Raw genomic sequence first — 25,045 nt, forward strand, 5'->3', positions numbered from 1 at the left:
AGTGAGACATAATGGTTGTAACAGGACCGTCACAGGGGTCGCTGTAAGGCTCAGGCTGTCTGGTTGTTCGCAGAGTCACAGGTGCACAACCGCTCCTCCTCTTTCCCTGCATTAGCTTCTTCCTGCGCGGGGCTTCAAAAGCGCCTCCGCAGCAGCAGCGGTTATGAAGCTGTTGCTGCCATTACTTTCCCGAGCAGAAAGGATGAGTATAAAACATGACAATATTGGCAGGTTCCCAAATAGCTAACTGCTCTGCCTTCTGGGGGTGTTGCGTTTCATAACGGTGCTATATACTTCTATCAAACAAGTATTGAGCGCTTGTGACACATAAAACAGCCTCTCCATGATGAGAAATAACTACTGTCAACTTCCATCTGGGCTTCAAAAGATTTAAAAGCAGATTGCAAGAGCAAGCTGGGGATGGATGCACTGGAGAGGAGCAGCCAGTGGCAGAGAGCATGACAGTTTGTTCTGCACAGTACAACTACACACACACAAAAACATTACTACAGTTAATACTACACACAGTATACAAACTGCGCCTCTCTGCTAAGACGTGTATCAAACATGCACTTTTACACATTTACCTAATGTGCTCACAACAACACAATATCAGAAGGTCAGGCAAATGTGAAAATTATATCAATCCGTTCTTAGTTGTAGAATAATGCATTAATTTTATTTCCCCAGCTGTAAAAATACTAGGTATCTTAAATTTTGTTTTGCTGCATCGCAGGGTTAACTCTAAGCATAGCCCCTTTCACTGGTGCCAGTTCAAGCTTATCAGTCACAGGAGCCCTTGGTGAACTGCAAGCTGAAATTCCTCTGGTCACTGTCAGACCACCAGACCCTGAAATCATTCATCCAAGCCTAGCTAGCTAAGGCTAGGGTAGTATATGTGACAGAGGTTTCTTTTTATTTTAAAGTTTTTCTTTTTGTTCTGGGAGGCAGACAGTTTATTTGGAAGCAACTCTGAAATTAAGAGAAATGTGCAGACTGTTGGAAGAAGCATACTGTATGTCTTACTTGCCAAATAAGGAAGGTCTATTTTTACTGCACTCATTTCCATGAAGCCAAAGACTCTTCCAGCATTTCACAATATGCCATTCTGAGAGCTTGGGTGTCTGCTAAGAAATGCCACCAAAAATATTCTCCTAGCAAGCTTCAGTAGGAGTCCCACTGCATGTTTTTCTTTGTGCGTAGATTTTGTTAATCTGTCAAACTGAGAACTGTAAAGGGAAATAAAGTCTCACTTGCTTTATATCACTGAAGTTGGCAGCTTTTTTTGATCAGTGTTTACAATATTCATTTTGGATCCAAACTATTGTGTTAATTAACACTGAACATCGCCAGTCTCCCAGAATGCAATTTCCACTCTTCCTCACTTGAACAAAACCACACACACAGGCCTGTAGGCATCTCATTGAGCCAGAAGCACCTTACTGTATCTCTCTCCTTACGAATACAGAATGAAGGGGCAATTGCACTTGAACTGCTGAGGATCGAATTCAGAAAGCCAGTCAATGCACACAAGCTCAAGCAAAGGTGGTGGCGTGCTCCTCTGTGGACCCTCCCCTGCTTGTCAACTTCAGTCACAGAAACCTTTTCAAAAGGCTCAGTGGCTTCAGTTTCAGTTCCCTTACCTGAATCCCAATGAGAATTCCTTTCTGAGGTAGTTTAAAGCCCGTGGACAGCATCGCTTTCAGGAATGCTGAGTAAATGTTTGGCCCAAAGCAGGCGACCTACAAAGATATGGTCAAGCTGATTAGAGACATGACAGATTAAGCTATTTACCTGTTTCCTTAGCAATGCAAGTGAAACATCCTAAAAACAACAAAAAAATCATTTTCAGGACATTTAGAATATCCTTGGTAATAACCATTCTCAGGTGGCCCAGTGGGGCAGTGGATAGCATTCTTGCCTAGCCGTGCACGGGGCCTGGGTTCAGCCCTGGGCCTGGAGTGCTCTCTATGTGGAGGCTGTACAGAATGTTAATAATAATAACTTATTTATAAAGCGCTTTTCCAAACCCAAGGTCGCCTTCCTCCCCATATTTGCATGTTTTGTAACCCGGATGCTCTGCTTTCCTCCCACAGTCCAAAGACAAGTACTGTAAGTTAATTGGCTCCTGGGAAAACTGGCCCTTGTGTGAATGTGTGTACTGTATATATAGTACTGAATGTGTGTATGCCCTGAGATTGACTGGCGTCCTTCCCTAGGGTCTACCAGGCCTTGTACCCTCTGCAAGCCAGGAGAGGCCCTGGCTCCCGCACGAGCCGAAATTGGAAAGAAAGGTTAAAATCAATGGATGGATAACTATTCTCTTCCTCGTATAATGTTATTGCCTGTTGTTATAATGTTAAAAAAAAGCAAAACATACTGAAAGTCACGAGGAGAAAACTCTGATACCAAAATACCCATTTCTTCCTTTCCAAGCGCTTGGTCTATAACTTGTAACATCTTATGCGATTTAATTTTTGCCTTGAGTAAAACTGTGTGAGCAAGGCAGCCTCGAAGCAAATGAGAGCACAGGATCACACTTAGAAACAAGCAAACTCAAGAAAAACACAGCATTAGAACTTCAAAGCCTTGAGAGAATATGTTATATAATTGGCTTTTGCTGGGCCTCTGTTCTGAAAATGAGTTCCAATTGTTATTGTTTTGCCAAGTGAAGCAGGTGGGCAATCTACTCTGAACATTAATATTGTGCTATTCGGTGTTTTTTTTAGAACACGTCCTCACAGAGTCAGTTATTCACAGGACAGTGTATGGGGAACCTGAGTTCTGCAGTCATGCTTAAGAGATACTTAGCTCTCCCAGCCGGTGAGGATTCAGGTGTTTCGCTTGAAACAATCAGCATGGATTGCTACATGACTGAGAGGCAAGTCAAGGCGGATGTGCTGTGCAATAAAGCCCTTTTTAATGAGAAAGAAGCATATTAACTCCACTCAGGGACTGGCTGTGAGGTTGTTAGCATTTGCTCCCTGGCCAAAGGAGCTAAACAGTCTTCTGACTGTCTTGATTAATCCGATGTTTCGAGGAGGAAGCAAAAGAAAAAGAAAAAGATCTAGGAAAAAGGAGAACTACTGTACATGTACCTCTCCAGTTGAAGCCATTTCACAACGCAAGATGGGATCGGCGTCCCTCAGGCGAGGCCAAGAGAACATGGGAGCCTATGAAATGAATTCCAAAACGTTAGTGATCGTCTATTTGCCGACTTGATCGGAACTTTAGGCAACACAAGGGGCTGTACAGTAGCTGTGTCCACTGTAGTGCAGTAGAGCTGGTTCCCAGCTTGTCTATGACAATGCTGCCACCTAGAGGCAGTTAAAAAACATTTACAGGCAATCACAAATGAGGATTGCCTTTTATTCATCTCAAACTCCATCTGAATTAATTACTTCCATGAGATTCTGATGCAAATTAATACTGAGGTTTGAAATCTTTTGAGATATAAAATGAAATGCAGCTGACATCCAACATTTTGACTTCCGTATTCTTCGGCGGAGTCTAAACAAATTTGGAAACAGATTACTCTGCAACTGGAAATGACATCAATTTGTAGATTGATGGCAAAACGTACAGCAATCTTCACGTGATACTGATCTGCAGTGGCACCGAGTGGAACAACAAACCTAAAAACTACAAGAAGCAACTGCTTTCACGTTAACAAAGTACAGCTTTCATGACACAGAATGAATGTTTTTCCCTTCATTTGAACAATTTAAGCAGCCATTTCAACAATTAAATCTAATTTGTACCCTCTGTGAATAAGTACACAATTTTAAAAATACTTTTATTACCAGTACTTATAAATTATGAATCCTCATTAAATACCAATAGAAACCTCCTCCATAAAAACACATGCAACTTACAGTACCTTCCAAGAACATGGCATCTACAGTACCTAAAGCAGTTTTATGGCTTAGGACTCTGCTTTCGGTAAATTTAATGTGAACAGACTAAAAAAGCAGTGTGGTTTTAAAGATGATGCTAAAGAAACATAGGTTTCAATGAAGGAAAACTGTGCAGCTGGGACTTGTTACAGGAGAAGTACAGGTCTCTGCTGAAATGGTAGCAGCAGAAGAAAAAAATGGTAATCACTGTAACTGGGTGAAAGCAGTGCTATCTGTTTAATCAGGGAGTAGCCATTGGGAGCAACCATCTAAACTGAAAATGCGTAAACTGAAATGTAATTTATTCATGCATTTAAATTTGTTTATACCAGCATGCCCAAAGAGATGCAAACATATGTTAACATGCAAATAATTTTGTGTCTTTATTGGGTGTTTATGGAATCAGTGCTGATGAAAGGTGTCAGAGCCACTGGCCCACTGTAGCCAGGCAGCACACCAGCTGGTGCTCTGAGCCCCTCTTCTAATGGCTCAGCCAACCCAAGACCCCAAAGACAAAACTTCAAAACGCCACAGCAAGCACTTGCAAAGGAGGGACAAAACGTCTGCTTACATCCAGGATCAAAAAAAGGAAAACTCTGGACTCGCTGGGGTTATCTGGGAATCTTTATATGGCAGCCACTGGCAGATCAGCGAATACAGCAGAAAAGATGAGATGGGATGAGAGACTGGGAGGGAGGCCTGCGTTATTGTAAATGTACATGCGTGTTCCAGATATTGAAATCCCAGTCACTGTGAGTGGCTGCACACTTTATATTCAAGACATGACGCATCATGAGCCAACATGATTACACCTGGGTGACTGTCTCTTGTATCCTGGTCTTGTACTGCATAAACCTTCAGTAATTACCGGGAAAGGGCTTGAAAAAAAGCATTTTGTTATTTAAATGTTCAAGGTGTCATGCGTACCCCGCAAGCAGCTATCGAGTGGATATGAAGCTGCCTGCTAGCCATGACATGAATGATTATTACCGCACCATAGTTCAACATTGTATTGAGCTCTGTCCCCAAGTCCCCATTTTCACCTTTTCTTCAGAAGTATAATCCCCCGCAATTCTCATGACTTCGACTATCTATTTCACACATCTGGTTACTGGCAGGTAAAATAATATGAAATGGTCCATAGGTCACCAAACACAGCACTAAGTAAAGGAACAGCATCAGCAATGGGCGGAAAGGGTTACTGGGAATTAATCGTATTTTCTTTTTAAATGAATGAAAAAATAATTAAGAAAAAATAACTGTGCACTTATAAGATCTTATAAGATGATTCAGACCAGAAACCAATCATAACCCTGTCCTTCTCTAGAGAATAATGGCTGTTGATTAACAGTCACCATTACCATGAAAAAAGTGGAACTGCACAAGATTGTATATCTCTTCAGATGAACAGCATGATAACATTTTTCTAACTTAATTCAGTTTAACCCCCCTTTCTTCTAACAAAGAGGATATCGGCCTTTCCTTATATCCATTCTCTCCAACCTAATTAATCTGTGCTGGTGTTGTCTCCACTTCAGTATCCCCTGGAAACCTGTATCCCCTCCTCTGTCATGCACACGTGCTTCACAAAACATTCCAGGACATCTTAATGATATGGGCAGCAGCTCAAAAAATCCAAAGTTTCCTCTTGAAATGAGGAGAAAAACATTTGAGAAGACAGAACAATGTGCTTCAAAAGTCTGGCTAACAGCAAATGAGGTTCCTAGTCTTAACAGAAGTGTCTTGATTGTGCACCTGCTTGTACCCTTTTTTGAACAAAAAAAAAATAGTTTAAATGATGGTTTTACGAAAATAATAAAAGGTGAGAATTCTATCCTTCAAATGAAAAGTAGATTTTTGTCAATATTGTTATCAACAGTATGGGCTATATACTGTAGTATACTGCACAGTGTGGGCTAGTGGGAGATCACAGTCAGATCTGGAAACACTATGCACTGTATCCATCAGAGTTAAAATGATTAAAAATAGAGAAGGTCTGGTAGCATATGATTATGGTATTTAAAAGACTAATTAAAAAAATCTTGGCACCTTATTATCACTGGCAGCTGGAAGATACATTGAAAGTTTGTTTCATTGATGTTAAGTACATGTCACAGCTAAGAGCTCCATTGCCCCTTGTACATCTGCTCTCTCCCGTTCACAGTGAGCTCTGGCACCTTGTGATTTACAAATTAAGCATTAATGATACCCTTCAGGTAGAACAGTTCCACCTTCAGTGACCTGTTTACGTGCCCTTTCAATCGCCTCTAAGGCATACACATGGCCAAACCTTTGTGCTTAGAAGGAGCACATGACATGGAATAAATAGTTTGGGTTTTACAAACAGCCCACAGTACTGGTTGCACTTCAATAGGATAAAGGCAGTTTCTTCTTACCAGTATTTAACTTAAGAGCCTTCCCTCAAGTTAAAAAAACAACTAAATCCCACCTCAGTGGACTTGGAGCTGGCCTAGGTGAACCGGTGTGGTTGAGAATTTGCTGTGGTCTCTGGCAGAACAAGCAAGATGCTGTTTATTAGTCACTACGCAGAACTAATTACTGTCAGTATAAATTAACAACATATTAAAATGAAAGCAGATAGTTAACTGATAACCACGGCGATCGTAAGAGAGTAACCATAGATGAAATGGAATAAAAAACGGTTGCATATGTGCATATGAAAACCGAAGCATATTTCGCTGTGTTTTACAGTGCAGCAGTCATTTCATCTTCTTCAAAGCCCCCCTTAAACACAAAGGGAAAGAGACCCAAATGTCACAAAGACTCTGCTGTGGAAAAGGGCCAACACAGCCTCACTCCCTCTGTTTCACAGACCTTGATGCCCACGTAGTCCATGGGGATGAGGGGGTTTTCGAAGGACGGCAGACGGGACTCGTCGATGTGCTCCCCGATCATGACCCGGGTGGCGATGTCGATGAAGTCAACTCCGATGGTCTTGGAGACAAAGGGGAAGGAGCGGGAGGCACGCAGATTGCACTCGATGACCTGGACACAAGGGGCAGCAAGAAGTGGCACAGCTGGGTTACAGGGGGCACTTCTTTGATGAAAATGCTACCTTCAGCTGGAAGAGATCCTCAGAGCAACTAACTACAAAACCGGCTTAATGGGTTGAATAGCGGCCTCTGGTTTATAACGTCTCTTATGTCACCCGACAGCAATAGGTAGGAAGTAAGCTGCAGTTACGGTGGATAGTCAAGGTTAACAGTCTCTTTGTTCAGTTATCTATCTCAGAGCTTGGTCAATAACAACAATGATAAGCATCCTGGCTTCTAAAAACGAAAAAAAATACTTCTTAACTGCTACAAAAGCCATTTTTAAACATTCCCATAACCCAGACCGAACTCCCAAGCACAGGATCCCAAACAAAGCAAAACAGGGTCAAAGCTCAATAAAGAAGTCTGATGCTACTGACGTCATCAGTTAATAGGGGATTGAGAATTTTTTTTCAGAAATCTCAAAACCACACAACTGCATAGAATAGTAAGTTAAAATTAAAATTTTATACCATGACATCATTCCCTTTCACGAGAAACTGTGTGTTGAATGGTCCGGAAATATCAAATGCCATGGCGATTTTCCGAGTTGTGCTCTTTACCTGTGGTGGAAAAAAATAACGTCTTACTCACTAAAGACTGTATAACTGCTTTAATTTTTTTCACTTAACACTTTTTTAGATCTTTGAAGTATCCTTCTCAAAAGGTTTGCACTCTCATATTATAAACATTCATGTTTCATCTGTTTAAAGGACACTGGAATACAATTCCTTACTATGTCCCCCACACCATTTTTAGTAGGCCAGGTGTTACAGTAAAATTATCTCCTTCCGTAGAGAACTAGAGACACTCAGACAATACTTTCCCCCTTCCTGTGTTTCTGAAGAAAATTCCGGAGGATACTAGGTGTCCCAATGTGGGAATGTCTTGATTTTAATACTGGAGAAACAAACACAAGACGGATCGAAGAACTTTGAGAGGGGAAGGATGAGGAATTCTGAATCAACACTGAAAAAAGTTGCCATCATTGTTGAATGAAACCTCAAATTCTTACTGGTGTTAATTTCCCATTTAATTCAACAATAAAGAAAAAAACTCTAAAGGCAACAAGACATGCCTTTTTAACATTTAAAAAAAATATATCATTTTTTGTATGTTATATCCTCCCTTTTGATTATAGCTACATGTCCACAAAGCCACTTGCAATGCTACATGCTACAGGCCCCACAGTTGCTTTACAGGAAAACAGGCCCCAATTGGAAGAAAGTTGTATCTTTCATTACATGTCACAGCAAGAGGCAGGTGTCTGGCAGCCCCAGTTGGCACTGTTTTGTTCAAATCAGAGAGAGCCGGTCCTGGTGGTGCTCTGCCGGTTGCATGCTGCTCTTAGAAGAGCCTGTGCCACAGGTGAACAGTATGGACCAGTATATAAACTTCCAAATATGGGATGGTTACCTTCCTTCCATTGAAATTAGCACACTGTTCTCTCAGCCTACTAGAGAGATGTCAGAGGCCACAATTACACCACAACACAGTAACTTCACTTTTAAAAAGTCTTGTACCATCAACCTGTATTCATTTTAAACTTATCAATGAATGGGCTAGTATATAGTTTTCCATCTCTGTAATGCCTACAAAAGCAATCTGAAAGAGCACAACTCCTCAAACTCTCCTAGATTACAGGAATACAAGTATCAGCTCATTTGCCACTATTACACGAGACAGGAGTGGCTGCTCTGTTTTTAGTCAAAGCATTAAGGATTTTCTTGGCTGCCATTTTGAGAGCGTCTTGCTGTGGATTTAAACCACCTGCCAAAGTGTCCAAAAAGGAATAGTAGCTTCTGCGTGAGCTGCCGATTCTTATCGATTTTTTTGATTCTCAAACCTGGCACAAACCAGGTCTTTTTTTGTGGATTTCACCATGAGCAGGTTTATATCTTTAGCCCGTGTGTTCTAATTTGTCTGGCGGAAACCTCTCGTTACGCAGAGGCGAAAGAGGCGGAGGAGCCGCGGAATGTTGGCGCGGGGTATTCCGGAATGCCCCGGTGCTCTGACCTTCTCCAGCGCCCCCTGGCTGATGGTCTGTGTGGGCAGCATGAGAGTGGCGTCTCCCGAGTGCACGCCCGCGTCCTCCACGTGCTCCGTGATGGCGTGGACGAGGACCTGCGGCGGGCACACACACAGAGGCGTCCGCAGGGTGAAACACAGCAGGACCACCCGGGAGAACCGGAGCGCGGGGAGCGAAGCGATTCCTCGGCTCGCGATGAAAACACGGGCTTCTATAAATGAAAGTTCACTTCTGAAAAGCTCCTTTAGTGCTGCTGTTTTTTTTTTAATTCCTCTTAGCTGTGTAGTTTGCAATTAAAAAAATATTCTTCTTAAGTAATGCATGCTGCCAACAGAACACTGCGGGGTAAAAGACCTCTCAAATCTCATGACAAAAATCCAGCCAGATCCTCTTCAGCAGAAAACAAGAATGGGAAGGAAAGGGAATTTAACATGACGTTATCTGTCATGGCGCCGAAAAACATCATCTTTTAGCTGCAATCGCTGCTAAATTGCGCAATAATTTCCGAGTCGGCCTATTACAGAGGAAATTACAAATGAATCAACAAATGGATTACTAGGATTTTTATTTGTAAATATCTTCACTCTCTTTGCAGTTACAAAAACAATTTATTCCAAAGGCCTGAATGCCATCTTTTCTTTTTTCCCAAATACCATTTTCTTCTCTGGGGAAACCAGCAGAATTTTATGAACTGCAATATCATTAGAGCCTCTAAACACTCAATAACTGCAACGTTCATTAACACACTTCAAATGAACACTATAATTAATATGGAAAAGGCACATGAAGTGTTCCCAGATTGCTTTCACAGTCTGACTTGAATAATGCATTTTGTTTGGCATTCTGTCAATGCTCAGGACAGAACAGGCAAGAGGGAGAGCAGCAGAGACTGTGTGTGTGGTGCTGCACGGAGCTCATATACACATCAGCAATTAACATTATCAGCTAACTGCCAAGTGTCACAGACTCTGAAGTGCGCGGAACTCCCCAAGGTGGGGAAGCTGGGGCCTGACTCCTCTACAGCGTGTTAAAGAACCTTTCCCCTTCCCACCCCAGGCTAAAAAGCATTGTACAACAAAATCCAGGGGACATTCGAATATAAAGATGTAATACTTATCTCATGAAGCTGGATTCAGTTAACAAATAATGTAAGTTACCAAATACTGGTGCCCGTTTATTCATCAATAAAAATTATTACTATTATGATCGTTATTATGTATCACATCCTCTTGAAGTGAGGAGCTACACATGCCTGTGGGCTGCAAAGGAACACGTAGAGGCTAACTCCACTCTGAAAAGTGGGTATTTTGGCTATGGAACTTCCTTCCGGGGTGTCACAATGGATCCACAGAGGAACTGTGGCGTGTCTCGTTTGTAGACAAGATTAAAAAGCCAGGTCCAGCTTTCAACAGTTTGCTTTTCCAGATCAGATCAATTACTAAGGCATGAGAGGTGGGACACTTTTGTTCTGTGATTTCTTGCAATGTATTTCATTTGGAGTTTTTACACTGGCAAGCACACACACCCTGTGAACTTTCCAAGAAACCACTAAAAACCACCAAAGGACTTGTGACAGTGGACTCTACTCGACAGTGGTTCTCCAGGCATTCACCAAGATAGGGTAAGATGGAGATGGCCTGGGTTAAAAGGATCTATCTTCCTGGTCTGGGGGCTAGGAGGCGAGGGTGTCTTGGGCTCCCCTGCAGTGTTTAGAGATCAGCTAGCCTCATAAAGGATGTCAACAATCGTCAGCACTCTGCATGGGATCCTTCTGCAACATACTCCTACTGTATATAAAAACTTAGGCTTTTAAATTAAAAATTAAATAAATTAAAATGGCTACGCTGCATTTCTTCTGTGTTTTGCCCTTTCCACTTAATCATGTCCTTAAGAGTCTACCTGCAGCACTGGAACTCATGACCATCTGCAATATTTGTAAGTTGACTATGAAGGGCAGCAGTGTCATGCAGTGGTTACAATTCTGGACTCTCCAGACCAAGAGAGTTGAAGCAGTAGTTAATTTGCCATTGGGTTAGCTCGTAAAGAGCTCTTGCCCTCTGCTGAGTATGGAGATGTACTGCTCGGGCAGGTTAAATGGTTAAGATTTTAAAACAGGACACAGGGACTTTGCAAAACAATGTCAGAACAGAAAAGCTACAGGAGGGTAGAAAAAAAAACAGCTACAGGTCAGCAAAAGTAGCCCAATTTAGAACACAGAGCTGGGAAACCAAGAGTTATGGGCTGTGAATGCCAAGGGTTGCTATGCTACTGCTCACAGAGGTGATGACTGGGCACACAGCTACAGAGACCCACCCTGAATGGTACCTAGGCCCAAATAAAGATAGTGCATTTACTGTGTTTACTGCCTTCAGACATTCAGCCTCTATTTCAAGGTTGTCATGACATGTCTCCGTGACACAGCTGGTGAGCAGAGCGACTATGAGGGCAGGTTAGCCTCCACTTCCTGCAAGAGTGCTGCAAATATGGAGGAGGCTTTCTGTTCTGATGAAGCAGGACCCACCAAACCTCTCACTCACTAGCAACAGCAAGCTCTTGCTAATTTTCCTCCGCATCATTAAACTCCTTCAGCAATTACACATAACAGCACTTCAAGCACTTAGCAGCTTATCATCTTTAACTGCTTAATGTTATAAACTGATCTTAACCCAAATCTTCCTCACAATTATCAATATATAGTTTAGGACACAGCTGAGTTTTTTTTTTTCTTTTGCTGCCATAAGCAAAAGGCGGAGAAACAGTTGTGTAAATCGATGTTGAAGAATCTATCAGGAAAGGGTTTGGTGATTTACTAGGACAGGGACTAGGAACGATCTCCCTTTTCGCTTTAACCCACCACTTGAAAGAAGATCAAGAGGATCTGAGGACTGGCTCAAGGAAACTGAGCTGTGTGGAACAAGATGAACTTTAACATGGACACCCAGCGGCCATGATTGACTGAAATGGGAAGACTACCCCCAAGCCAGCCAGTCTGAAGCTGAAATTCAAACTGGCTGGACCAAAGACAGCAGCATTTCTGAAAAGTCAAGTCCTGAAGTGACATAATATAGTGGACACAACTGCATCCCATAGGTCACTAAAGCATTAAGGCTCAACTTGATGTATGACAGTAATGTGGGATGATTGCTGATGTAAAATAATATTCTCTCTTTTTTATTTAGCCTTATCCCATATCTATATTCAGAAACCTCCCAGGAAAAGCATCTTCTTGAAATATTAAAATCCTACTTTAAAGAAAGCCAAGTACATATGCAGAAAATATCTATAAAAATGACATTTAGATTTTTATTTTTTGAGGGTGCTCCTCCTCAAAACTTACAAAATCCCACGTTAATGCCAGGTCACCATGCTATTTATGCTTCAGAAATACACATGCATAACTTACAGACTGACCACAAGCTACTGTGCGTCACTGCTCTCTCCATATCAAAGATTGCCCTTGGGGGAAGAAAGCTGTAAAAACCAATCGGGTGCATGAAACAGAAAATAAAATTAGAAATGGGAGAGATCACAGCTGCAATTTACAGCAGCACTGTTCTACAAGTTAAAAAGGGTTTCATGCTACTGCATACAGTGGAGATCACTCACCTTCCCTATTAAACTTAGACTTGCACTCTCGCCCTTTGTAAATTCACTTGCATTTGATCCATCCTGCTATGATATGGACAGTAACTGGTCAAATCCAGTTACTCACCTTCCCATTCCTTGCCACTGCATCCATTTCTATTTCCCTGGCTCCCTCAATGAACTTGGTGATGACAACTGGGTGTTCCTGCAGCAAAAAAAAAAGCAGAAAGTGGTTGAGGCATACTTACTGCATTGTGACGTACAGCATCCCACAGAAAGCAAACCAGGGAGACCACTTTACAGCACAAACAGGAAGGAGGCTTTTATCCCTGTAACACAGCAAAGTTGGCTGAAACAAAGGGCCTTTAACATACTGTACGGTTTGAAATCATGAGGGATTCATGGGTGGCTTAATCAGAAAACCTGTTCCCCTTGAGTTTGGGTCTTGTCACTAACCGAATTCTGCAAAGTAGTGATGCTGTTGTGGGACTGCCTGGGTATTAGTTGGCAAGGGTCTGCATTTAGTTTGGTGAACCCTTGAGTCCTTGACTTGCTATGGGCCAACAAGACTGCAGTGACATCAGACAGAGATGCAGCATTCCCTCAGTCAAGCACTCTATTGCACGGCACTGTGGAGCTCGAGAGAACGTCAAATCATACATGACTCTGGTGCTGAAGGTGGTTCATGGTTGCAGGCCCTCACTGGTGTGCACTGCATGGGGCTGTACCCATAAAGCCCACAACACCAGCACCAAAGAGTCTGATAAACAGCTGCAGGTTCCAAACCCAGAGGGTACAGATTAAAGAAAAATGGGATATTCTGGATTTCAAAAACACAGAACTTTGTGTTTACCTGCAATTTCCTCATTTTATCTTATTACACAATGTGGCACAGTGTAATTGAGCGAAATACCATTTTCCTTTGATTAAGCAGCTTGCAGTAATGTGAGAACAGAGGCTAATAACTTTAGCTAATAATTTTTTTTAGTTAAGTGAGCTTTTTTGTAGCTTAATGCTTCTATTATTCTGATCTTTTCAGTCAATGTGCCATTTGCCTCATCTTTTCAGGTCAAACAATGTACAACCGCTTCCCAGTCTGACCTGAGAGGGCAGTGGCAGGGAGTGTTATGAAACAGCCTGTTCATCAGTCTGGAGGGCAGGAGCTGCGTAATCTGCCAGGTGTAAAAATAAGCAGGCAGAGGGAAGAGGAAGACATGTGCCAACTGCAGCCGGAGCCCCAGGACAGAGAGGTAACAAAACTGATCTGCAAAGCCAATTAACCACACAGGAACAGGGAGCACTTGAGACAGTGTGTCACCATTGGACTCGCATAACATCAAAGACATCATCCAGGCAATGCTTGGGGGACAGTGCTCACTTGTGTTTGCTGATGTGGAGGAGGGTCTGTGGGTTGGGGGGGGGTGCGGGGGTGGTAAAAATCGTCTCCCTATTTAGCTGGCAAGTGGGCAATGAGGATGAAGCCGATACAAGTCTGGAACCTCAGCGCGTGAAGGTCACTGATTCGTTAAGTACAAGAGGGAAACGTCAAAAATGTATTGTAATATATAATTATACTGTCCATAAATATAAACGTATAGAAAGCAGACACCTTTACTAATTGTCACATCAGAGGTTTCATTAGCAATTAACGATTTTAATTAGCAGGGCAGGACATTTAAACTGACGACCACTGTGTTCAGAGTTGAAAATGAGATTAGAGAACTAAACAATAGATGGTAAAAGGCTATTGAAAGGCCACACCTGAAGAAGGCTCCACGGCCGAAACGTTGTGTTCTCTTTCTTCTTTTTTTCAGCATGGAATAAACCTATTACTTGTTCCTTTAAAGGCTATTGATGCCCAGTAACCACTTCAGCACAAACTTTTAGGGGGGATTCAGACTTAGAGGTGTTTGGCTTTTCAAACAGGCACAGACACCAAATGTCTAAAACCTGCAGTTCTTCTCGGACTGACTAGGATTCCTGCTCCTACAGCTTCTCAGCAGCGGGGTAAAACTAACCTGTCTCAGAGCAGGCATCAGAGTACTGGGAAGGTCGTGGGTTCACACTCCCACTGTGGACACAACTGTTGTGACCATTGAGTGTGATACTTTACCTCAATGGCTCCAGTCTGTCGGAGGCTAGACTGTGATGGATTAGCATCCTATCCAGGGGGATGTCAAGAGTTCTCCATCTGCTTAGTGGTAAAAGAAACTGGGCCAAAATCTGGCCCGATGAGCCTGTAAGCTCGAGTATGGATGAAAAATCGATCTCAGGCAAAGTGTCAGAAAAATCCAATCTCATCCGACAGGTACAACACATGGAGACACCTGAATCATAGTCAGTCTCGAGTCTTTAAGGGGATAGCCTCTTGGAGCATAACTCTATTTCGCATGGCCTCTTAAATGTATTCCCAGGCAGATGAAATCACTTGCATGCAATAGCTACCTCTTCCAAAACTTTGCTTCTGCTTTCAAAAAGGCTTTGTGTAAAGGTATCTGGACCCGAATTCATTTTAAAAACTGTTACTATTTCAATCGCTGGGAGATACAGAAGGAATAAGTCAGTGCTTAGAAGATGAAGACCAATATTTCAGACATTCCACTTGTTCATTTATGAAGGTCTTTATTGAATGTAAGAGGGATCAAGAGATGAACATTTTGCAGTTCAAGTGTCTGCAAAAAAAGAAAAAAATTAAACAGGTCTATTTTTTTTTAAAAGCAGCAAGCAGTTACCAAAGAAGTACTATTACTCTTCATTTGAAACAATTACTTATTACTCATTGGGTTTAACAAACTATACATATTTATACATTACATCTACTGACAATTGATTAATCTCAGTAAGAAGTACTGCAGGACTGAATTTCAGGTGTTGTTTTTTAGACTGGTCCTTCAGGTAATTTACCTGCAATCTTCACCAGCACTCACTAGAAGGAATCTGTGCTCAATTAACTTTGAAAATAAATCATAATTAAGAACAATATGATAAACCATATTTACTCAGCTGGTAAATGCTATCTGTGAATAACTGTTTTGGTGCAAATCCATTTATCCACTAAACAGGCACGGTGCTGCCCAGACCCTTATTGTGTTGTTGTGCAACTTTTGTACACAGCTTTTGGACATGCAAAGACACATAAATTAAGCTGCAATATTTAGTTTATGATGTGGAAATACAACCAAGATTTATATTTAAAACAAATATCTGGGCAATTATTTTCCCAAAGAGTTGTGGGAGTATGGAACAAGCTATTCAGCCATATTGTTTACCAAATGGGCAAAATGGGAAACACGGTCTCCCTATGTTTATAATCTTTATGTTCTTATGCTGTGTACAGTGCATTATCTCAAAATCCAATAAAGCTACTTTTTTATGCTGAGACTTTTTGAATGCAAAATTCATTTTAGCATTAAAAATGATACTGATCCATCGCTGGAACTTAGTTAAGTCTAAGTGAATTATGTAAGAACAAACATGGGTTTTTTTTTTCCTTGTTTTTGTATCATCTATTTTTAAATCACTTCAGGGCCCCCGTGACATATTACACTGCCCTGAAAGTTACTCAGATCTCTTTATGCAGCTTCCTCAAAGAATACCGCCTGTAGTAAAGAAAAAGCAATTCTTATAATAGTTTGATCTGTTCAAAGGTTAGCGTGGAACAGAAGGGGAGACCAGGGCATACGTTTTCAGCTCCACAGGCAACTAAAACATCCCTCAACACAGAAAAACTGTCAAAGCAAAGTGGGAATCTTTTTTTTTTTATGGAACTACCTCAATACAACACTAGCTGCTTTTGACTGCTTTCAGATCCTATGCATCTGAACAGTTTCCTGATGAGAAAAACAGAAATATGCAAAAAACAAAATTCTTTTATAGAGTTTCACATCCAGAGAGAAAAGCGAAGTAAAAACTATTTGATTATTTCATTTATTATGTAACACAAAGAGTCAACTGTGCATTATCCACAAACAGTTTATCCAGGTTGTGCATAGCATTGGTTCTTTAATTGATCTATTGATAATATACTTTTACAAAAACAGAAGCAAGTTAGACATTTAGTTCTTTTTATTTTCTGATATAGTTTATGGTCTTTATAGCTGTTCTAAACAGAATTCTTTGAAAACTTAATTCTATGTGTCAGGAACGTGGTTTGATCTTAAGGTTTACATACTCTCATTTGCACTCTGTTGTATTACAGTGCATTTCACAATTATCTAAATCCCTATGCACATTTTTCATTGACAGTCTTTTTTTTCGAAGCTTTGTGATTTCAGTTTTTTTTTATACCATCAAAGGCTATGGGTCTCACAGATAAGATAAACTACTGTTTGAGGTACAGGACAGTTACAAAAAGACCAGTGTACTGTATATGATCACATAGGTTACATTTGCATAAAATGGAGGTAAACGATGAATGTGTGTAGTCTGTCTTGCATAGACTTTCTTTACATGTTTTTTTGCGTATCCAGATCTCCACTCCCTTCATTACCCTGGACATGGAGGAGCTATTTAAAACTACAAGGTGCAAGAGAAGACTAATTCTGAGGCAGGCTAATGTCAAAAACATAGTTGCTCTGTTTTGCACAAGCATTAAGAAGTTTGCACGTCCATTGGAGGTGTCTGAACCTCCAGGAGAGAAAGACCATTATTACCACAAGCCTCTTCCACAATGTTCCACGTAGAAGCAATAACCGTCTTTCATTCACTAAAGAATCTCTGCGAATCTTAGCGTGTCGCCGGCTGGACTGGACTGCGTTTGCCTTTCGCCACCCTCCCTGAAAATGGCGCCGAGGCTAAATCAATCAATCAGCTTTCAGTGCAGAAGTGAGGGAAATCATGGCGTCCGCAGATTTCAGTGGGAATGACGCGAAAAAGAAAAAGAAATAGCGCCCCTAAGGTGGAGTGAGGGGCAGAGAGCTGACAGAAGGCACCGACCAGCTGTGCTGCACCCAGTCGATGAGGGGGCAAACGTTGCCACGGAGATGCCCCTCCACTCAGCTTACCTGCGACACCTGCGTGGCCTCCTCTAGAAACCGCTTCATCTCGCCCTCACCGTACACCACGTTCATTGCCGAACCGCTTCATCCAAAGCGAGAAAGAAAGAGAGGGGAGGGAGACAGACAGAGACATTCAGGTCAGTAATCACTCCAGGCTCTTCAAAATGACTTTTACTTTCCCAGCAGAACTGTGTTAAGGTTTGTCATTAAAAACAAGCTTTTAGGGTAAAATGACTTTTTTCTTTTTAGCCAAACAAGCCCAAATCCCTTCGCACTGCAGAGGAGCATTAGTAGATGTGACTGGGAATGAAGCTGTCACAGCATCTCCCAGACCAGCCTCCCAGCACACTTCATCAGCTGCCCATTAGGCTGTGAGCTTCAGGGTATGTCACTGCGCTCACAGACAGGAGGGGGACTGGGCTGCATGTCTGAAACCACAATGATGCCATGTATGCACCACTCAGCGTGGGCTCTCCAGGAAGGCCAAAACACTGAGATAATATCTGCACAACAAAATGTAAGACAGGTCTTGTGCTGCAAGCAAAGCCTGACAGAGACACTGATGCAGAATACTGCAGGTAAACCAATTTTCAGATCATTGGGACAAAATGCCACAAAGTCTCTTCTGATCACTAAAGCTGGTCCACCAGGGGCAACGAAAGGTGTTCTGGTACATTGCAGCTACAGTCTTTACCTGATGTCACCAAACCACCTGAGTACTGTGAACACTGCTCTTCTCACCCCAGTGAAAACTAAGAATGAGTCTTCATGTCAGACGTGGAAGTGTGTCTCCTCTGAGGGATTTCATATGCACTTAAAAGATGTCTCACATCCTACTCTGATATTCTTTTCTCGGTTACCCGATTAAACACAGACTTTATCCCTTATTTAGTTGTGTGTTAAACTAATTGAAGTTGTTTTATTAAATGATACCTCAGGCTTCAGAAAACACTTTATTAGCAAAACACTCAGAATCGTGCCTACTGTAGGCAAGAAAACACAAACTTCAAGGGTGTCGGCCAATTTACAGTGTAAGGTGATGATTAATTTTTCATCTGATGCTTTCAGCTAATAGAAGCTATTTTGAAGACACGACCCCAGAGGGATTTTAAATTCCTTTTTTTTTTGGAGAATGATGAGTGGAAACATGCACTCAGTCATTAACTGGAAGATTAACAAGATTGATAAGTACATTCATTAACATTCTGATGAGGAAAAAGGCGGCTGCTTCCCTCAAAGCTTTCTGAATGCAGCTGTCCCTAGATGTTACTCCACCTGAGGAAGTTACTGGAACAGACGGTCCTACTGGCCAGAGAGGGCTCACTCACAACAGCTAAAAACAAATTTCCCTGACTATGAAACGAAGTATCCAAGCAAGCAAGTTTCAACCAAACCAAAGTCCAAAACAGCACCACCAGCCAGTGGTTTAAAGCATATATTGATCCTCAAAACTGTGAAGTAAATATATCACACTTCTGCTAATTTTTTGTCTACTTTTGGTAAAATGACCTTAGAAAGGCAAATGAAAACACGAGTGAGAATTTCGAGCGTCATCCTAAACAAATATTTCCTTCTAACTTTTCTCACTTGAGAACACCTCCCACACATTCACCTTCTAAAAAATGTCCTCGACCCTCTAAACCACAGAAAAGGCTGAAGAAGACTGCTTTACTTATTGAGGCATCTCACTGGGGCGCTGGGTTTCTGACACGACAATTAAAACAAAGTCCCAAGGCAAGGCTCCTCACTGGCTGATGTGATAACAGCCTCAGGAATGCCTCATAGCTGGAATAATAATAATAAAAATAATCATAATAATAATTGCTTACACTTATATAGCGCTCTTCTGGACACTCAACTCAAAGCGTTTTACAGGTAATGGGGACTCCCCTCCACCACCAATGTGCACGTGGATTATGCGACGCCAGCCACGGTGCACCAGAACGTTCACCACACGTCAGCTATCAGTGGGGAGGAGAGCAGAGTAATGAAACCAATTCATAGATGGGGATTATTAGGATGCCGGGGTTACACCCCTACTCTTTTCGAGAAACATTCTCGGATATTTAATGACCACGGAGAGTCAAGACCTCAGTTTTACGTCTCATCCGAAGGACGGTGCCTGTTAACAGTATAGTGTCCCCATCACTATACTGGGGCATTAGGACCCATATGGACCGCAGGATGAGCACCCCCTGCTGGCCCCACTAACAGCTCTTCCAGCATGTTGCGCCATGTTGACGCCACATGCCCAAATTCAAGATGCGATGGTAACAGCCAAAAGTTCCTTGCTTTAAACTCACAATCAGGAATGTTAATACCAGCTGGAAGCCTGCAGGGCAAAGTATGATTCATAAGGCATTGTGGGTCTTCCTCTTGTTGCTTAAGATGCTCTGCTGCTTGCAGTCTAATACTGTGGCAGGAACAAAAAATCAAATGGCTTTTAAGGGTAAATGTCTCAGGATGGGTGTACAGTATGTTGTCTCTCCTAGGTTGATGTAGAGTCAAGCACTGAGTCAGGCTGAATAATAACTGTGGCCATTCAGAAACTAGGCCTTCTTAAAGGAAATATTCACGTAGCAATTCAGCTTACTCTTTACTCTTTGTTAGCTACTATTTAAAAATTAAAAAAATTAAAAAATGAGTGTGTCACTGTTGACACAGCATCTTAGGATGATATTACTCAAAATTTAGGTAAGTATTTCCTGGCACAGACCTGTGTATGGGTTGAGAATGCACACTTCCACAAATATGACGTTTCCACAAGAAACAATTTGAATCATAGCATATCAAATTGTAAAATTGACTAAATAAATGCTAAATGCTTTCAACTAAAATTGGCACTAATGTGAACAGCTTCCAAAAAGTTGCAGTGGTCTCTCCACCTATGGCAGAAGAAGCAAGAGCTTGTGCTGTTTATTGGTCAATACACAAATCTTCTATCCATCCGTTTCCTAATCTCTTCCTCCAATTCAGGGCTGCGGGAGAGCTAGGTTCCCTGAGCTAACCTCCCTGAGATACAATGGGAGAAAGCCAGGATACACCCTGGATTAGACAGGGGTGTATGTGACACTCACACCAGGGCTAATTAAAATAGCAGTATGTTTTTGGACTGTGAAACTCCACAAAGACTCCACACAGACAACACTCCTAGTCAGAAAGTAAACTAGAGAGCCACAGCTCTGAACAGCAGCAATGCAAACAACTGTGCCATCTCTTCTGCCATTGACAACGAAAATAAATCCCTACTGGGGATACCACCTTAGAAAAATAGGGCTTCCTGCAAATTTTTAGACCCTGAAGATGGAAGGACACTTTTTCTGGTCCCATTACTATTTTTGTTCTGCATTTATGCTGCAATGTGAAAAAACGAACAGGTTTTAACAAAAAAAGACCCTTTCCAGTGCTTTACTGTCATGGAAAAAAAACAGAAACACTAGTCCCTTGGGTATAAAAGGAAATTAAGTTCACTACTGCCCTGGTGTTTACAATAGAGTGGATACTAGGAAATATTAGGCAACACATTCACAAAAGAGGAACCAGTCAGACCTGTCTGTACAAATTCTCACCTCAGAACATACGAAGGTCTCAGAAGACAGGGATAACCAACTTTATTGGCAAAGGCAAAGGCATCTTCCTAAAACACAATACCAAAGGAAAATAAGTCATCATGCAAGAGTTTGTCTTCTGTCACTGGATTTCTTGTCAAATGTCTCTGCCATCCAGAACATTCCAGAGTCTCAGGCAGCCTAAGAAGCCTAATTTCTGCGAAACCTCAGGCAAGCTGCAGCATCAACACAGAGGGCACCAAGTGAGACTGAAATAGAGAAACAGCACCACCACTTGTTAAAATAAAGACCTGAGCCTGTGTTACAGGGATGATTTGTGGTTGATGAAAAGTAACAGCCTCATTTATCAAAGTGGTACTTAAGGCGATTTTTTTCTTAACAAGCTCCAGAGCCAGAAGTAACTATTAGATGCGTTTTAAAAGCGAGGAATTCAACTCATCCTGACCAAGCCTAAAAGGACTCCGACTTCATGAAGTCTTCAAACAAAGTGCAAAAACCGTTAAAACACCAGAAGTCTGGATGGATCTGTGACGCAATTAAAGGAACACATTGTAGGTTGTTTGACAGCAAAGAGCAATCCTCAGCTGAGAAACGATTTATTAGCAACCCCCACCTCTTAACAGGTGGGACTCACTTTCACAGGGAAAGCAGCTACCAGGTGTGCCAGAGACTGTACTAAACCTGGAAAACTGGGTCACACCTTAGGTTTGCCATTTTTTCAAAGCCCGGTATGTGCACTTCTCTTTACCTGCCACCAACCCCTGGCAGGCAAAGACATCCCAAGCATCAGAAGCAGAGAGATGTGCTTCAGGTTACGAGGGTGGGTGGGGAGAATAACTCCCCGTTTCTGCTCACCACCTGACAACAGCACCCATCCCCTCCGGTCCCCGCTGGGAGCCAAGCGCAGCGATGACCAACCAGTGGCCGTCCTCCTTACCAGAGACCTCAGAGCTTTCCACGGAGCCTGCGCCACCGCCAGCTCGTCCAGGATGCTCGAGAAGACGGATCTCTCCTCGGCCCGGTGGATCTGCAGCGGGCTCGTGCCCAGGAGTTTCACCCCGTTCTGGTGGAGCGGCATGGCCAGGTTGTTGGGTATCTGACCCCCGACGGAGACGATGCTTCCACTGCAGCCCTGAACATGGGAGGAGAGACAGTGGGAGATGGGGAGAGGATGCAATAACGGAAGGATGACTGCAGGAAAGACAGGGCTGTCTTCGATACTCCATGCTCCGCTGATTATGCCGACATGCTGATTTTGCACAAGAAAGTAATTCCGATGTTTGATAAAATATCCCAGGGATTCCAACCACTATAACTGTATATTTATCTGTGAGCCATTCAACTCTTTTTGTGTAAAACAGGGCATTCAAAAAAGATCTATTACATCTAGCTAAAACAGGGATCAACAGTATATTAATGCTATATCTAGGATCCCGGTCCTTTGCATGGTTAAAAAAAACGGAAGCAGACTGCAATCCAGATTTTTCACTGAACTGCAGTTTCTTACACGGCACTCGGCTCTTAAATATCAAGCTTGTTTTTTTGCAAATCTAAACGGACACATCGGGGAGCCAAAATAATGTTAAATATATTGCCTTTTGTGCTTCATTAGTTTAATTTGTATAAGAGCCTCCAGATCATAAAACCTGTAATGGACCAAACTGCTGGGGAATTTGAGTTGTAGTTTTTTCCCTACAACAAGAAATGAAGTGTTTGAGACATTGTAACACAGCCAATTCCAGAATAATATATTTTTAAGTAGACCAACCTCCCAAAACCAGACAGAGAGGTTTGGAGGCAGACTGACGAGAGAGCACTGCATTTGCACTCCTGTCTCTGTCTTTACTCAGCAGTGAAGAGAAATACTTTATAACATCACCTGTGTATATAAGACATCACTAACTGTCATTTAATTTATTAACCAGGCAGGAATACCTTCATGAGCTAACTATAGATAAGATATGCGTGTAACTGACACAAATATGTGCTTTTCTGAATGGATCAATGCTATTTCTGATTTATGTTTCAGAATTTATGACTATAAAAAACCCAGGTAAAATTAAAACTACGCATTTAGGAATAGCTAAAGTACTGCAGAATTTCCTCAGTAAACCTGCTTCCTAGGATATGCGCAACATCCTTCAATTTCAATTGAGACACAAGCTAGACACCCAGTGCTTTCCTTCTATTTTTTTTTTACAAAAGAAGGACCTCCAGCATACAGCAATCTTGCCAGCACTCCTTTAAATTACATCTCAAGTAGTGTCTATTCTGCTGAGCCACGGGATGACTTAGATCTCAAATCAGTGTCTTATTTTTCCAGCTTGATAGATAAATTAGGTATCAGGTATCTGTTATCTCGAGCAGCCGAATAAATAGGACCTCAGATGGCTGTTATTTTCCTATCTCTGGTGAAGGGGAAAATCACTGAAGAAGGGGTTGCTTAAACAAGAGCCCCTGCTGTAGGGACCTACAACTGAGCTAGTGAGTTAAAGACAAAGCAGACTTTAACATGTAACTGGTTAACCCAGTACTGTAGTGTTAAAAGCTGCCAGTAATCATTTACTTGAAAGAAAATGTAGGATCCTGTAATATATCTACCTCTATATATAACAACTATTGATGTTTTTGCCAAATTTAGGCATACACCGTGGTGTGATGTGGAAAAAGCTGCAGGGGATATCAGCAGTTTTTTAGCTGCACATTGGTTGAATAAATTAACTTATTTGCTAAATGACAAGTCAGATCTGATAAGTCCCCATCTTTCCTGACTAGCTCATGGTAAGATTTAATTGCTTAGAATGTGTTCTAATTCCAGTTGTCCTACCACATGCTATGAATAGCTCCAATAGGCCCAAACCACTTCATCACTTCATGTATCACTGATGATAAATGTTGATAAGTGTGTTAAAGGAGCAATCTTTCGGTATTCCAAATAAATAATGGCCTGAGTGATCCACACTATTCTCAGATTGCTGCTCCTGGGGTACAATCAAGCTATCCTCTGCTTCTAATCACCTCAAGTCCAAAACACAAAGGAGCTGGAACTGAAGGAAAGAACTGTATTGTGTTCCAAAAGGCACAAAACAGTGTTTACCACAGAAATATTGTATATACTGTTTAGAATAAAAACTTGAGCAAGGCAAGCCCAATAAAGAGATAATTATTCAAATTTTAAGAAACTTCAAATGGAATCACTTTTATGGAAATAGCCTATCCACTTACAGGTGTCTGAGTAGCAGGCTAAACCATTAGACAGCATTTAAAGACACACTGAGGTCAATGCAAGATCCTCCCCTTCCCTCTGGAAAGAAGGTGACGAAGATGCCACACCTCTTTATCTCTTTCCTAGCACATTATGTCAAATTTCGACACACTCTTTCATAGGTTAGATGTATTCGTTCAGGCAGCTGTTTGTCACGCTGGGGCTGGGTCCTCGCTCTCCAGCTAAACCCACGCAAACGAGTTGTCTCTCTGGCTGCCTATCAATCAGGCACCCAATCATCCAATCAAGCTGCCAGTTAAATACCACATAAAGGCTTGATGCACTGCTAGACCAGTGCTCGGACATTTACCTACTGACAGCCCTGGTGTCTCTTCGTTTAAGCTGTCAGTCAATCTGTCCGCCAGGAACCTGGGCAACCTGCTTGTCTGCTTGAAAGCCTGACCTGCTCTGACCCGTTCTGGTCTGCTCGGGACCTGGGCAGCCCTGCACCGCAGGTACGCGTGGCGCGACACTATTATGATGAAAAGTTGCACGGAACACTGTGAGAAATGGCCTTAACAAAAGGCAAACAAAATCCTTCATCTACCTTACCTTTCCTGAGCCCACAGAACCAGTCTCCCCTGGGAGAGGCCATGGTGTCTGCGCGTTCTTAGAACGAGCCATTCCGGGGGTGCTGTGCCCCCCAGCATG

The 25,045-nt window shown here is 42.1% G+C and overlaps 1 protein-coding gene across 2 annotated transcripts in view; it reads right to left on the bottom strand.

Annotated features, from left to right (window-relative positions):
- cps1 (carbamoyl-phosphate synthase 1, mitochondrial) overlaps positions 1 to 25,045 on the bottom strand; it is a 61,218-nt gene that overhangs the window by 8,252 nt on the left and 27,921 nt on the right. For both annotated transcript variants that reach the window (XM_015358273.2, XM_015358274.2), the window contains exons 26-34: positions 22,067 to 22,261; positions 21,130 to 21,197; positions 17,567 to 17,642; positions 12,691 to 12,768; positions 8,966 to 9,073; positions 7,423 to 7,512; positions 6,732 to 6,902; positions 3,099 to 3,173; positions 1,644 to 1,742 (exon numbers count right to left, since the gene is read on the bottom strand). In XM_015358273.2, the coding sequence (XP_015213759.2) occupies positions 1,644 to 1,742; positions 3,099 to 3,173; positions 6,732 to 6,902; positions 7,423 to 7,512; positions 8,966 to 9,073; positions 12,691 to 12,768; positions 17,567 to 17,642; positions 21,130 to 21,197; positions 22,067 to 22,261 (960 nt within the window). The remainder of the gene's footprint in view (positions 1 to 1,643; positions 1,743 to 3,098; positions 3,174 to 6,731; positions 6,903 to 7,422; positions 7,513 to 8,965; positions 9,074 to 12,690; positions 12,769 to 17,566; positions 17,643 to 21,129; positions 21,198 to 22,066; positions 22,262 to 25,045) is intronic.

The sequence above is a fragment of the Lepisosteus oculatus genome, chromosome 12 (assembly GCF_040954835.1).
Source record: "Lepisosteus oculatus isolate fLepOcu1 chromosome 12, fLepOcu1.hap2, whole genome shotgun sequence".
In the NCBI taxonomy this organism is placed as follows: domain Eukaryota; kingdom Metazoa; phylum Chordata; class Actinopteri; order Semionotiformes; family Lepisosteidae; genus Lepisosteus; species Lepisosteus oculatus.